The sequence below is a fragment of the Oryza brachyantha genome, chromosome 7 (genome assembly GCF_000231095.2).
Source record: "Oryza brachyantha chromosome 7, ObraRS2, whole genome shotgun sequence".
NCBI classification, from domain to species: domain Eukaryota; kingdom Viridiplantae; phylum Streptophyta; class Magnoliopsida; order Poales; family Poaceae; genus Oryza; species Oryza brachyantha.
In genome coordinates, this window is record NC_023169.2 from 16192362 (window position 1) to 16205830 (window position 13469).

Consider the following 13469-nt stretch of genomic DNA (forward strand, 5'->3'; position numbering starts at 1 on the left):
TGAGCCAAGTTGCCTGCCTTTTTTCTCCTTTCCCAACTTGTTTGTATTGTACTCCTAACCTTGATAACTAGTGCTCACATTCCTGCAACTTGTTGTGCATCATTGTCAAATCTTTTGATTAGTTTTTTTTTTGTTAAGAGAAGATTTGCCCTTGCTGATACAAATTTCTTTTGTACCATAATTTTGTCAAAAGGCTTGTGTAGCTAGCTGCCTTTCCAAGCTCTCACCCTCACTGAATCATCTTCAAAATTCTGGAATCCATCCAATCTGACCAGATTACTTCTGGTACATAAGAATACAAGTATACTACACATTTTGCAGGCCTGTGCCTTGTAGGTTACTCATTAATTCGGCCGGTTGATGCATGCATGGATTTGTACTACCTATCGTCCTTGTGTGAGAGTGTGAGGAATGATCAAAGAGAAAGATAACAAAAAGGCACACCCATGTGCTTAAGCTGTTCATAGTCACAACTAACAAAATCCGTGTGCCGTCCTTCTGGTCCAGGGAGACATGCTGCCCTTGTTTTTAGGATGCAATTTGTTTGTTTAATCCACGGACTAATGAGGGTTCTTGGGTCCAGTAATCAGGTCAAAATTCAGAGCTTCAGGCCACACGCACGAGCACATGGGGGGCAAGCAGGCGCTTTGAAGTGGACTGCAAAAATGGCATGGACCATTTCATTTTTTGAGCTTAGGGAGTGTTTTGGTGCAGGGTATTAAACTTAGTCGCCTGTCCCATCGAATATTTAGATACTTATTATAAATAATAAAATTCATTCATAATCTTAACTAATTCGTGAGACGAATCTATTGAGCCTAATTAATTCATGATTAGCTTTTGTGATACTACAGTAAACATGCGCTAATTATTAATTAATTAGGCTTAAAAATTTATCACATGAATTAGCTCTTATTTCTATAATTAATTTTATAATTAGTCTACATTTAATATTTATAATAAATGTACAAACATTCGTTCTGACATGAAAAACACCCCCTTAGCTGTAGATGAACTATCGATCGATCAGCTGATGGTCCCGGTGCATGTGTGTGATCGATGGATGGATGGACGAACCAACCTACTGATGATTCAGTAGCTAGCTAAGCTGCTACTGGACTACCAAACTGTGGCCCGTGGGAGAAAAACGGATTCGTTTTCGTTGTGTGCGTGCCTTGCAACAGAAAGAATCCTTGCAAGAAAGAGACTGTCTCGCCGTGCCACTGGATTTCTGGTTGTGTTCTTTGGTTTCTTTCTCACGCAATGACATGTTGTGATGATAAATATCCATGCTTTGGAATTAGGGCATTTCATCCACAAGGAATAGGATATAATTAGCTTTAATAGTTTCCGGTTTTGTTTGCTCCTCTTCTCCTCTGTTGCAGCACCTCAGCAGCAGCTGACCCTTTTTTTGTATACTTGTAAATCCCTAGCTTAATAAAAATTGAGGACCTAATTGGTTCTTACCCAGCCAAAAAAAAATGAATTAGGGCATTTCGGTAACTGTAGCAATGGATACAGACCATGGTTTGTAACATCCCACAGTGACCTCTCAGTTACTACGGTAGTAACCTGTGGGTATCTACGGAACCACGCGGTTATCGTGGTAACCGTGATTCTGCCTAACAGAGATACTACGTATCTTATTTTTATACGATAAGGAAAACCCTGGTTCAGAACTAGCACGCTGGATTAAAAAGAAGAAAAAAAACAGGTGCAATCTTGAACCATTATGTGTGGAATTGGTTTTGGGGGAAACTTGGAAAGACCTGAAAGAGATTGATTCACTCTGAAGCCATATTCAGTCTGAAAAACAGGAGGGAGCAGGGCAGCTATCCGGAGGCAGGGGAAGGGAGGAATCTGTCCATTACTTGGTGCCCCCCTTTTTTCAGTAACTTTGGGGCAGGTCCATTTCATCACATGTTGATTCTTTAAAGCTTTAGGAATATAATATGTGTACATGATATGTGTATGCCGACTCTCCTGGTTGTGTCTGCAACCCTGCATGCAACGCCTCTGTAGACTGGACTGAACTCTGGTTGTATATGTATCAGCAGTGGCTGTACAGTCTCTCTGAATGACTGGATCATCATCTCAATCACGTACCGCTACTGCTCGTCCACATGCTTGAGGGGCTGTTTAGCTCCTAAAAATTTTCGTCCAGAAACATTATATCGAATCTTTGATATTTAAATAGAGCATTAAACATAGACAAAACGAAAAACTAATTGTATAGTTATGTGAGAAATCGTAAGACAAATCTTTTTGGCCTAATTAGTACGTAATTAGTCATAAGTGCTACAGTAACCAACATGCGCTAATGATGGATTAATTAGTCTCAAAAGATTCGTCTCGCGGTTTACAGGCCAGCCGTGAAATTCGTTTTTTCATTTGTATCCGAAAGCCCCTTTTGACATCGGGTCAAATGTCTAATGTGACATGTAAAAATTTTCATTTCACCAACTAAACACCCCTGAGTAGCTTGCCGGACCCAACCGAAATTTAAATCTTTAGGCTTCATTCTATGTTTGATTTTAGGGATTTGTTATCGTAGTGTTTTTTTTCATTGGTTTTAATCCACCATGACACAAATATGTAAGTTTTATCAATAAATTATTCTTTTTGATTCATCTGGTTTTATACAGTTTATCGATCATAGCTCAATCAACTAAAATCCAAAAAAAGAAAATCATTTTTTCTTATTGAGAGGTACTCTCTCCATTCCATAACATAAGACAGTTCATCCTTAGCAATTTATATGGGTGCTAGTTTATCTATATACACATATATAATATATATTTTTTAATCAAAGGATTTTAATCAATGGATGAATATGAACAGAACTAATAATTCTTACACTATGAAATGCATGAAGTATGTGGTACTAAATATATTTTACCTTTGAGCCCTCTACATTTACCGTCAAAATGTTAGTATCTCATCGTATGCATGCTGGCTAATCATCAAATTTTGAATTGGTTTCTCTGTCGCAGTCCGATATAAATATTTTTAGGTTATGTAGTATGAATTAAGGTTAACAGTCCGATATAAATATTTTTAGGTTATTTAGTATGAATTAAGGTTAAGAAGAAATATCATATTCCCTGTCAATAAATGAGGGTGAGTGAGAGTAGGAGGTTAGGTTGAGATAAAATAGGATCGATTTTAAATAAGAAGTGGCTGATGCGACAAATAAGGTTATGAATAGTAATAGAAAATGTTTATATTTTATTGTAAGATTTATATCCTATAAATAAATACATTTTGAACGAAGGGATTACTTTTTTTTAGCATTGACCTTAATCCTCTTACACAGACATAAAAATTTAGTCGTAAATTATTTGTTTTGTTGCTTCATTCGATTTTTCACTATTATCAGCCACATCTCAAACCATCAGAACCTTAGTTGTTATTGCAGCCTCTTTTTACTGCCGCAAGGAGAGGAGCCACCTGACTTCGCCGACTCCCTCGTTACAAATACACAAGAAATTTTAAGATTTCATCTTATCTTTAAAGTTAAGGTATTCTCTATTACTGGTGGTCACATTTATCACTTCTCTCTAATCTCTATCAAACGTCCTTTATTTTTATTTAATATCGTTGACTTTTAGATCTAGTTTGATAATTCTTTTTATTCAAAAAATTATATAATTATTAATTATTTTGTTATAATTTAAATTATTGCTATAGAAACTTTAAGCATGATTTATAATTTTTATATTTAGATAAAAATTGAATAAGATGAACGACGTTAAAAAAGTGAGGGAGTGTCTCTCAGCTTTCCTCTTATTTATTTATATCCTTAATCTTTCAAAAAAAATAAAAGAAATATATATTTGGACAGTGAGGGTAATAATAAGAAATAGGGAAATCTGAACCCCAAGAGACACGCAGATCGAGCAGCCGGCGACTGTGGCCTGTGGGCTGAGGCCCATCGCGGCGTCATCGGCTACTTCTGTGGGCCTCCATTGGGTAGGGTGGTGAAGGTGAGGCAGGTGTGGGCCTTGAGCCCAACATGCTCGTGATTCGTGAAGCCCATGTACACTACGCCGTGCTGAATTTGTTTACATGTTTTGTCAGCTTGATTTTTTTTCCAAAGTATTGGTGGTTGTTGTACTCCCTTCATTTTAAAACATTAGAAAAATTGACACAAAATTGATATTATTATTTATGTTCGAAAGCATTTTCTTATGATTATTTTTTTTCACGCAAATAGTGTATCATTAATGTACTTTAGATTTTTATACTAACAAAATAATATACGCCGCATATTTTGAAACGACCGAGGAAGCAGTTATCCATAACGCGATCCGCTTTGGTCTAACCACCGTGACCTCAAAAGCGAATAGTGAGTTGGGACTTAGGAGTACTATACAGTAGATTAAAAACGGATCAGAATTTTTCTGGAATCCAGACCTATTTTCGGAAATGGAATTTTTTTCTAAAACCGGTAACGGATATGATAGAAGTAATATCCGCCGGAATACGGAATCGATCGGAATTTCTTTCCGGCAACATCCTCATATCAATTCGGCCCATTAGCCCAATCGGCCCATTAGCCCAATCGGCCCAAGTCCCTCCAGCAGTCCAGCTAACTAGCAGTCTCTAGAAGGAACAACACGTATCAGTGGCTCGTGACTCAGGCCGGACGTCAGGCCGGACTGGAGCTGCAGGCGGCTGCCGCCCCGTGCGTGCGCCGCCGTCCAGACCGCTCGCGCGGTGTCACCGCCTGCTTCCAGCTCCGCCGCCCCGTCTCATCCCCGCCTCCCCCTACCAGCCCCAACGCCGGCAGATCCCGTACCTCCCCTACGCGCTGGCCCCCGACGCCGACAACCCTGGTGCCGCCGCCAGCTCCTTCTAGTCGCTGACCATGGCGCTGCCTCGACGTCGCCGGCCCTCGACACTGCCTCCAGCTTCCGGCCCCAGACGCCGCCTCCCTACCTCGCCGGCTCGCCGCCCACCGTGCATCGCCGCCCCTAGGCCGGTCCTGCCTTGCTGCCAGTGCCCACGACGCCGGCCGTGCTTCGCCATTGCATGAATGTTTATTCCTGTGACGCGTGGAATTTTAGAATGTAAGATGGAGGTGTTCTATTGGATATTTTGAGAATTTGATATCTTGATTTAGAGAAGATCTACGTACTCATTTTGAGGAATTTTTATATTCCGATAAATTTTTGATACCGTATTCGATTTTTGATATTGTTTGATTCCGTTTTCAAATCCGGGATTTCTAGTTTCGGTTAAAAGAAAATGGAAACGAAAAAGATAGAGATAGTTTGTATCATTTTCGAACCGTTTTTATCCCTACTGTGTACACAGTGCATTGTAGCTCGCCCAACCACGGAAAACACGGGCTTAAGCCAAACGGCCTATGCTAAATTCTAAAGGAAAGTAGAAGTTCTGGGCCTAATTAATTTAAATTATCTCTTCCATTCCATGGTCCCGAGAATGCCTATATTAGTACAAAACGAATGAAAATGTAACTCGGTATTCAAACAATTATTTAGAGGGTTTCTATACGATCGAAAAATAATTTATGAATAACATGCATTCTCATCGATAAGATATTATAAAATCAACTCTAAATTTAAAATTTAAAATTTAAATTTTAGCTTATAAATATAAATAAGCAGAAATAAAAATATCACAGCGTTGATTTGCTGTTTACTTTAGAATCGAGGACAAAATGAATGAAAAATAGAAGCAAGAACCGAGGCAGACGAGTCCGGCCACACACGCGATTTGAGTCTTGCCCAACTAATTAGGTCTCAACTTAATTAGGCTCCTTTTGGCCGTTGTAATTACGAATAGTTTTTTTCAGTGGTAGATAACACGTCCGTCGATATTAAAATGTGTCAGTTTAGGAGTTGTAATATTAAGGTAAGTCACTCTAGGCTTACAGGGGTAAGTTATGTATGCATGTGTCCATGGTAGTTGGTGTGTATGGTCGTACATAAACGTATGAAATTTGTACCGTCTTTTGTATCTTTTGTAGAAAAAGAAAACCAACGACACCCCCTAAAAAAATAAATATAAATTAAAGAGATAATAGCTTCGTTTAAATATATATCCTCTAGAAATACCGTAAGATGTTTTGGTTATGTCTAGATTCACCTACACCAATATATCAATGTGTTTTGTTTATATATACGTCTAGATTTATTAATATTTATATAAATATAAGAAATACTAAAAGTCTTACGTTTAAAAAAGATGTTATAGCATGGTAGACTTTTAAATACTATATTCGTCCAAAAATATAATTACTTATGATATTTGAAATTTTAATCAAAATATAAGCATTTCTAACACTATTTTCGGTACCACTTATCCCATCAAACACATCTCATCTAAAATTATTCTCATTTTGCATCCACCTATCATTCCACCTTCACCATTCCTCATTTATTAAGGGCACCATAATCTTTTTTGTCAACTCTAGTCCCTAATAAACAACCTAGAAATGCCTAAATTCTCGGAGGACAGATTAGTATAACATTGTGCAATTCATCTTATATATTTTTAAAAAATAATTATTATTTAATTATATTTTATCACTAAAGTTAATTTAACATCACTAAGATTTTTGTGCATCTACACCTTAAATAAAACAAATGGTTAAAAGGTTAATCTTATACTCCCACCGTTTCGCAACGTAAGACTTTTTAGCGCTTCTTAGAATTATATGTATGATAATGAATTTAGACATATATAAATTATATGCACTCATAGATGAATGAATTTAGGCAAGACTATAAAATCTTATGATATGAAATGGAGGTAGTAATATTTAATTTTATCCTTTTTCTTTTTATAAGAACAAGCAAAATAACTTATTCAAAACATTAAAAATAGTTTATGGTTAAAATTTTTTACAAGCATAATTTAAAACTACTTTATAATAAAAACTTTTATACACTCAACAATCTTAAATAAAAATAGAACAATAATCTATGATAAAAACACGTCTAAAAATCAACTTTTAATTTTAACTCGTTTCAACGCATCTCTCACTGGCCCGCTAGGCCGCTACGCAACAAATTCCTCTCTCACCAACTTTACTTTGCCTCTTCTTCTTCTTCAGTGAGTCCACTCCTCCTCCCTCATCAGTCTCCCAGAACCTTCTCGACCCTTCTCCCCCTCCCCCTCCCGCGCCTCCGCCGCTCGGGTGCGCGCGGGGGCCCGCGCCGCGATGCTGCCGCAGCAGAAGCAGGCCGCGGCGCTGATGCAGCAGCAGGCGGCCGCGCTGCAGTCGTCCATGTACGGGATGCCTCCGCCGCCGCTCCACCCGCTCCTCGCCGCCCCGCCGCCCCAGCAGGTACATGCGCGCCGCCCCCCACCCCCCCTAACAACAGCGCCAATCTCGCGCGCCGCCGCCGCTGCCTCCCGTGGAAGCCTGCGGGTTTCCCGGAATTTGGCCTGGTAAGGAAAGGGCAGCGAGTCTAGCTCGCTCGGTGATCGTCGAAGGAGGGGTTCGGTTCGGGGATCCTTGGTTTGGATCGCGTCGCTTCGTTCGTCCTTGCGACGTTTACCTGTACAATGGTTTGGAACTGTGCATGGCTTTGGATCACTTGCGGTTTTAGTGTGAACGCATTGGTCGGATTATCTGACTCTGAGTGATTCGTGGTTGCTTGCTACCTACGTTGTGGAAAATGACGGTATTTTGATGTGTATAATTCAGGATTAGGTTCTAGGGACGCATTTTTGTGTTTTCATTTTTTGGTGTACAATTCTGAGACTTTTGAGTGGATGCCAAAGTGCTTAGGATTCAAATTTGTTGTGGAAAATTAGTGCTACATGCAGAGTTTTGATACTTGCTTTGGTGCTAGAACGGTCTTAAGGCGATTTGGAGGTTCTGTGGTGCTGATGGTAGCAGGCGTAGAAAAATTTTAGGGACATAGGCAATTTTGTATTTTCTTTATTTGGTTTTGCAAAGATGGAATCTTCGGGATTTTGGGTGATTTAGGTCTGTTTGGTTTGAATCCTTGAGGGGGGTGGGGGTTGCTTTAGGCTTAGGTGCCCACTTTTTGGTTCTTGTTGTTGACCGTTGTCTTTGTGAGGAGTATTTTGATTCCTTTTGGTTGGTTAAGTTAGTTCAACCTTGTCTAGTTGGGAATCACATTACTCTTGTTGCTGTTTTGCATGGCTCACATCATTGCGTTCTACTGATGCCTAGGTGAAACATGCATCATTGATGAGGTCTGAGTGCCTTTTATTTAGGTTATGTTTTTTAGGGCTTGGATTGTAGCTCTCATTTGTAAGGTGCCTATTTTATTACTAGCTAACATTTTGATTGATTAGGAGTTCCGTTTTTCTCCCTTTTTCCGTTATGTGTATCTCATTGGAACTTTGCTGCAGTATCTGCAGGATGCCTTGTGTAGTTTGTATATACCGGCCTTCTTTTCGCTAAGGCTTTTCTATATTTGTAGATTTTTATTTCTTCTTTCCTTGTTTTTTACATTTTTATTTTTGCAGATAGAGCCAATCCTTACTGGAAACCTGCCTCCTGGCTTTGATACGAGTACATGCCGCAGTGTGTGAGTCCCATTAGGGATTCCTTTTATTTTTTTATTTTCTTTTCATTTGCATGCTTGAAAATGTACAAGTTCATTCGTCGGACTCTAGGGCCTCTTTTCCTGTATGCATTTAATGTTATGACATATCCAGCAAGAATCTTCCATCAGCTTTGTACATAATCACATATGCTTTGTTGGTGAATTTTTTACGAGTCTGTCTGGTAGCCACTGTTTTCTTAAATACATGCTAGCCATGTGCCGTATATTAAATCCCTGACACAATGATATTTATTACATGAGATTTTACATATTACATGTCCTTCACTGATGAATGTATGATGAAAAAGGTATTTTGAATATGTTTACAATATTTATACCTGAATATGGTTGCAAGATTTATATCCATTGATCCTTACAGAAAATTGAGGCATATCTGATGTTTTTTGTTCACAAAATAATAAGATAAGTTCTATAGTCTCTACATCTGTTATCTAAGAGCACATTTTGCATTGCATGCATGGCCCAATGTGTTTTAATGTTTTCTATTTTCATAAATTATAGATATGTTGGCAATGTTCATGTTCAAGTCACGGAGGCACTTCTCCGAGAGGTTTTTCAGAGTACCGGTTTAGTTGAAGGATGCAAGCTTATAAGAAAAGAGAAGGTTTGTTTTGATTATCTGAATTTTCTGTTCAGTGCAGTTATGTTTCTGAAAGCGTATCCCATTGGATGTGATTCAATTTGACACATTTATCGTCATGAGGGTCACATGATTTACTTTTGAACATATGTTTCTGCAGTCATCTTATGGCTTTGTTGACTACTATGACCGCAGATCAGCTGCCTTAGCAATTTTGACACTTAATGGAAGGCAAATGTAAGAGAAAACACTATCAGATCTTCTAGTTTATTGAAGTTAAATTATGTTTGCCCCCCACACCCCCCCCCCCCCCCCGCCCACCCACCCACACACGCAAAAAAAAAAAAAAACTCTAACTGCAGTGAAATGTTACAGCTTTGGACAACTTATCAGAGTTAATTGGGCATATGCTAGTGGGCAGAGGGAGGACACAACAGGTTTGATGCTACGTCTAATTTTATACCAGTATTCTCAAATCTTGTGATATATCTTTTGGCAAAGACATAGTAAATCTTATTTGTTTTGCAGATCATTTCAGTATTTTTGTTGGTGATCTTAGCCCAGAGGTTACGGATTCCGCATTATTTTCATTCTTCTCAGGATATTCCAGTTGTTCGTAAGTATTCCTTGCCTTTATCCACCAGTACTTTTGCCATTGGCCTGATTTGGCTCTTCATACCCACCAACTGTATAGTGTTTTGTGCGATGTCAAATGTGCCCTTTTAACTATACTGCTGTCACAGTTGCATAATAAACATCAGTTGTCAGTACTGCCTTTGCTGCCACTGGGCTATTTTTATAATTTACTTTTCTTTTCATTTATTTTATCTTAACAACTAAATTAAGGTCTATGTGGATCTTAAGTTGCACCCCTTCCTGGTTTTTAGAGATGCACGAGTTATGTGGGATCAAAAAACTGGAAGATCAAGAGGCTATGGCTTTGTGTCATTCAGAAATCAACAGGTATGCTACCTCTAAAAGCATGGCATTTGTATTAGGTATTTTTTTTACCCCTGCCATTTACTCAAAGTTGTGCTTATTTGAGCTTGCAGGATGCACAAAGTGCCATAAATGACTTAAATGGTATGCCATGCACAAAGTCCAGATATTCCTCATTTGGGACTGTAATGTTTCTTTTGGTATTTGGTTGGCCTGGTACCTTAATCATTTGACCTTATTTTATAGGCCAATGGCTTGGAAGTCGGCAGATACGCTGCAACTGGGCAACAAAGGGTGCTAGCAGTGGCGAGCAAACTTCAGATTCAAAAAATGTAGCTGATCTAACTAACAACTTGACAGGTAATCTTTATGAATATGTGACATATTTTTATCATTGAGATTTTAATATTTTTTTAATTCCTTCAGTTTGCTAGGATGTAGTTTCAGATGACAGAATAAATAAAAACACAAAATCTTAGCTGTGCACTGTTATCCTTCTCAAGTGGTCTTCTATTGTTTAATAAAGAGTACATTGTACTTATGGTACAAGAACTTGTTGGGTGGGTGCATTTTAGTGCAAGAACTTGAAAATTGAGTATATCGGTGTATCAACTAGGCTATACAGGGCAGTTTTTGTCAAAGTGGATGCGACATGGGATTTTTGGCTATATCAACAGATACATCATTCCTGTTATTATTTTCACAAAACCCACATCCTTTTTTCTATTTGATTCCACCATGTTTTTGCTCCTTCGAAGGGCAGACTGAAAGGTCATCTCAACAGATACATTGGCTCAATAGTTAACAAGATTATCACACCAGGGGTTCTAGATTTAGTGCTAGCGGAAGGCATTGGTATCTCTTGATTGATGCGTGTATGAGCTCAATACTTATCATTAATTGAACGACAAAGTCAGCCGATGGCCTGTACTCAAATTATTTGCGCTAAACAAGAAAGCAACGTGACCCCATGACGGCTAATGCTAGCTTTGTAAAGATCATCATCACAGCTGTCCTGCCATAACGGTTCCATGGTTGATGCAATCTGTGACAATGTGCCTCTGATGTGGCAAAAAATCCTAGTTACCATTTAATTTGACCAAAGCACATCATATTCCCAAGTTAATGCACTGATATGCACAATTTCAAGTTATTGCACTAGAGTGCACCCACCTAACAAGTTCTTGTACTGTGAAATTATTTATATAGAACCCTATACCCAAGTTATTGCACACCATATACCCCAAGTTACTCTTTAATAAAATTATTTATATGGAACTTTCAAACTTGTTGCTTCCTGCAAATGTTGAGGTTTGGTAATAAAAAAACACATCCTCTTTGAGTTCTTCTAACAAAAAACTCGGGCAGTAGCATTACGAAACATTGCCTGGTTTGATGGTTTACCCAGAACATTTTATGTTATAACGGATGATGGCATGGTTCTATTCTATTTTCAGCATGATTTTGCTGCGTGCATGCTTTTGTTGTTGTGCTATGCACTTGCATGATGCTCTTAGCCCTTGGCTGTTAGAACGAAGTATTGGAGTTCATTGTTCATACTTAATACTAAGTGGTTTCAATATGATGAGTTGCACTATTTATTTATTTTTTATCTTGTTCAGAAGATGGGAAGGAGAAAGCAAATGAAGATGCTCCAGAGAACAATCCACAATACCGAACTGTTTATGTTGGAAACCTTGCTCACGAGGTAATTATGTTTCAGCATGCTCCTGTCTTCAAATTCAGGGCTTAGCGATACTACACTATGAAGTTCATTTCTATGCATGAGCATGACATATTGAATCAGTCGAACTTTAAATATTGTGAATGTCACTAGGCTTTATGAATCAGATCGTGGATGTCCCAGTTGTCTTACTGATAAATGGACATATTTAAATTTCAGGTTACTCAAGATGTGCTGCATCGTCTTTTCCACGCACTTGGAGCTGGGGTTATCGAGGAGGTACGAATCCAGCTTGGCAAAGGATTTGGTTTTGTAAGATACAGCGATCACGCAGAAGCTGCTCTTGCAATCCAGATGGGCAACGGCCGTATTCTGGGCGGTAAACCGATCAAGGTGAGCACCTTTCCTGCTCACCATTTTCACGCATTTCTGGTTCTTTCAGCTCCATGAAACCCTCTGTCTACATTTACATCATCTGGTTGCTGACTTTTCCAGTGTTCCTGGGGCAACAAGCCGACTCCCCCCGGCACCACATCTGCACCCCTGCCCCCTCCCGCCGCTCCTAGCCTCACCGCCGCCGACATCCTCGAGTACCAACGCACGCTCGCCTTGAGCAAGATGGCCTCAACCCAGGCTCTGATGCAGGCTCAGGCGCAGCAGCAGCATCTGAAGCCAGCGATGGGGATGGGTCCAGGCGCGAGCCAGGCGATGTATGATGGCAGCTTCCCCGGCGTTGGCATTGGCGCTTCGCAGCAGCATCAGCAGCAGCTCATGTACTACTAAATAAATCCCAGCGACCTATCGTCGTCGTGACTCGTGATGAGTCGTTACCATTCGTCCTCTTTTTTTACGGTATGTTTTAGCCAACGTTCCTTTGGTCTCTATATATGTATGTATATTATTTACTGGGACCATTGTTGGAGGTAATTTAGTAGTTTCGTACATGGATGGAGAATATATATGTTGTAGTATATGTGTGTGAGAAGGATGTAAGCTGGACGGAGTATATTTAGTCTAATGTTATTCTTGCCATCGGTGGTTTATTTTGTTTTGCTTTTGTATTAGAACTTTGGTGAAAGATGAGCTTCTTGGCAAGAGTGTGATCTGGTGACCTGTGCAAGTATTCGCGGGATTGATTGAGGCGAACGTGCGGTGCGGCCCATTATTGTAATTGGGCCGGAGGGATCCCGGCAAACGTGAGGCCCATTATTGTAATTGGAGAGGGCATGAATACCTTGGATGATTGGCCGTTGTGAGTGAAGAACCGAAGTTCTCTCGGATTTTTCCTTAGTTTTTCGCGAACGTTTTTCAAACCGTTAGTTTCTTCGTGCATGTTTTTCGGCTGCGTTTGAAGTAGGATGTTGCAAAAGCTGATTAGCAGCACAGGAAACAATAAACGTAATTAGCATATGATTAATTATGCATTACGTATTAAAAATTTGATAAATGGAGTTATTTGATCTTTTAGAACAATTTCTATATAGAAAACTTTTGTACGAAATACATCATTTAGTAGGTTGAAAAGCGTGCTAACGAAAAATGAGGTATAGTTTATCTCAACACGCCCATTCGAACGCAGCCTTCAAACTATTTAACGGTGTATTTTTTTTAAAAAAATCTATATAAAAGTTCATATATATTCGCTCCGTTTTAAATTATAGTTCGTTTGACTTTTTTTACTCTAAGCTTG

General features: G+C 39.2%; 1 protein-coding gene across 2 annotated transcripts; it reads left to right on the forward strand.

Annotated features, from left to right (window-relative positions):
- The first annotated feature begins 7103 nt into the window (after positions 1-7103).
- LOC102708914 (oligouridylate-binding protein 1-like) lies at positions 7104-12828 on the forward strand. 2 transcript variants are annotated; one of them, XM_040526225.1, is made up of 12 exons: positions 7104-7318; positions 8476-8537; positions 9078-9180; positions 9317-9393; positions 9532-9593; positions 9685-9772; positions 10044-10119; positions 10209-10239; positions 10342-10455; positions 11721-11803; positions 11999-12172; positions 12275-12828. In XM_040526225.1, the coding sequence occupies exons 1-12, from the start codon at positions 7193-7195 to the stop codon at positions 12560-12562; spliced, it is 1284 nt and encodes a 427-aa protein (XP_040382159.1). In that variant the 5' UTR covers positions 7104-7192; the 3' UTR covers positions 12563-12828. The 2 variants fall into 2 exon arrangements, with proteins under 2 accessions (XP_040382159.1, XP_040382158.1); XM_040526224.1 differs by having other exon boundaries at positions 7105-7318; positions 11718-11803.
- Positions 12829-13469: the final 641 nt, after the last annotated feature.

Coding starts and splice junctions, on each gene's coding strand:
- LOC102708914 (XM_040526224.1), top strand. CDS start 7,193: ATGCTGCCGCAGCAGAAGCAGGCCGCGGCGCTGATGCAGCAGCAGGCG. Junction 10,240..10,341: donor TGCCATAAATGACTTAAATG/GTATGCCATGCA, acceptor CTTATTTTATAG/GCCAATGGCTTGGAAGTCGG. Junction 12,173..12,274: donor TGGGCGGTAAACCGATCAAG/GTGAGCACCTTT, acceptor TGACTTTTCCAG/TGTTCCTGGGGCAACAAGCC.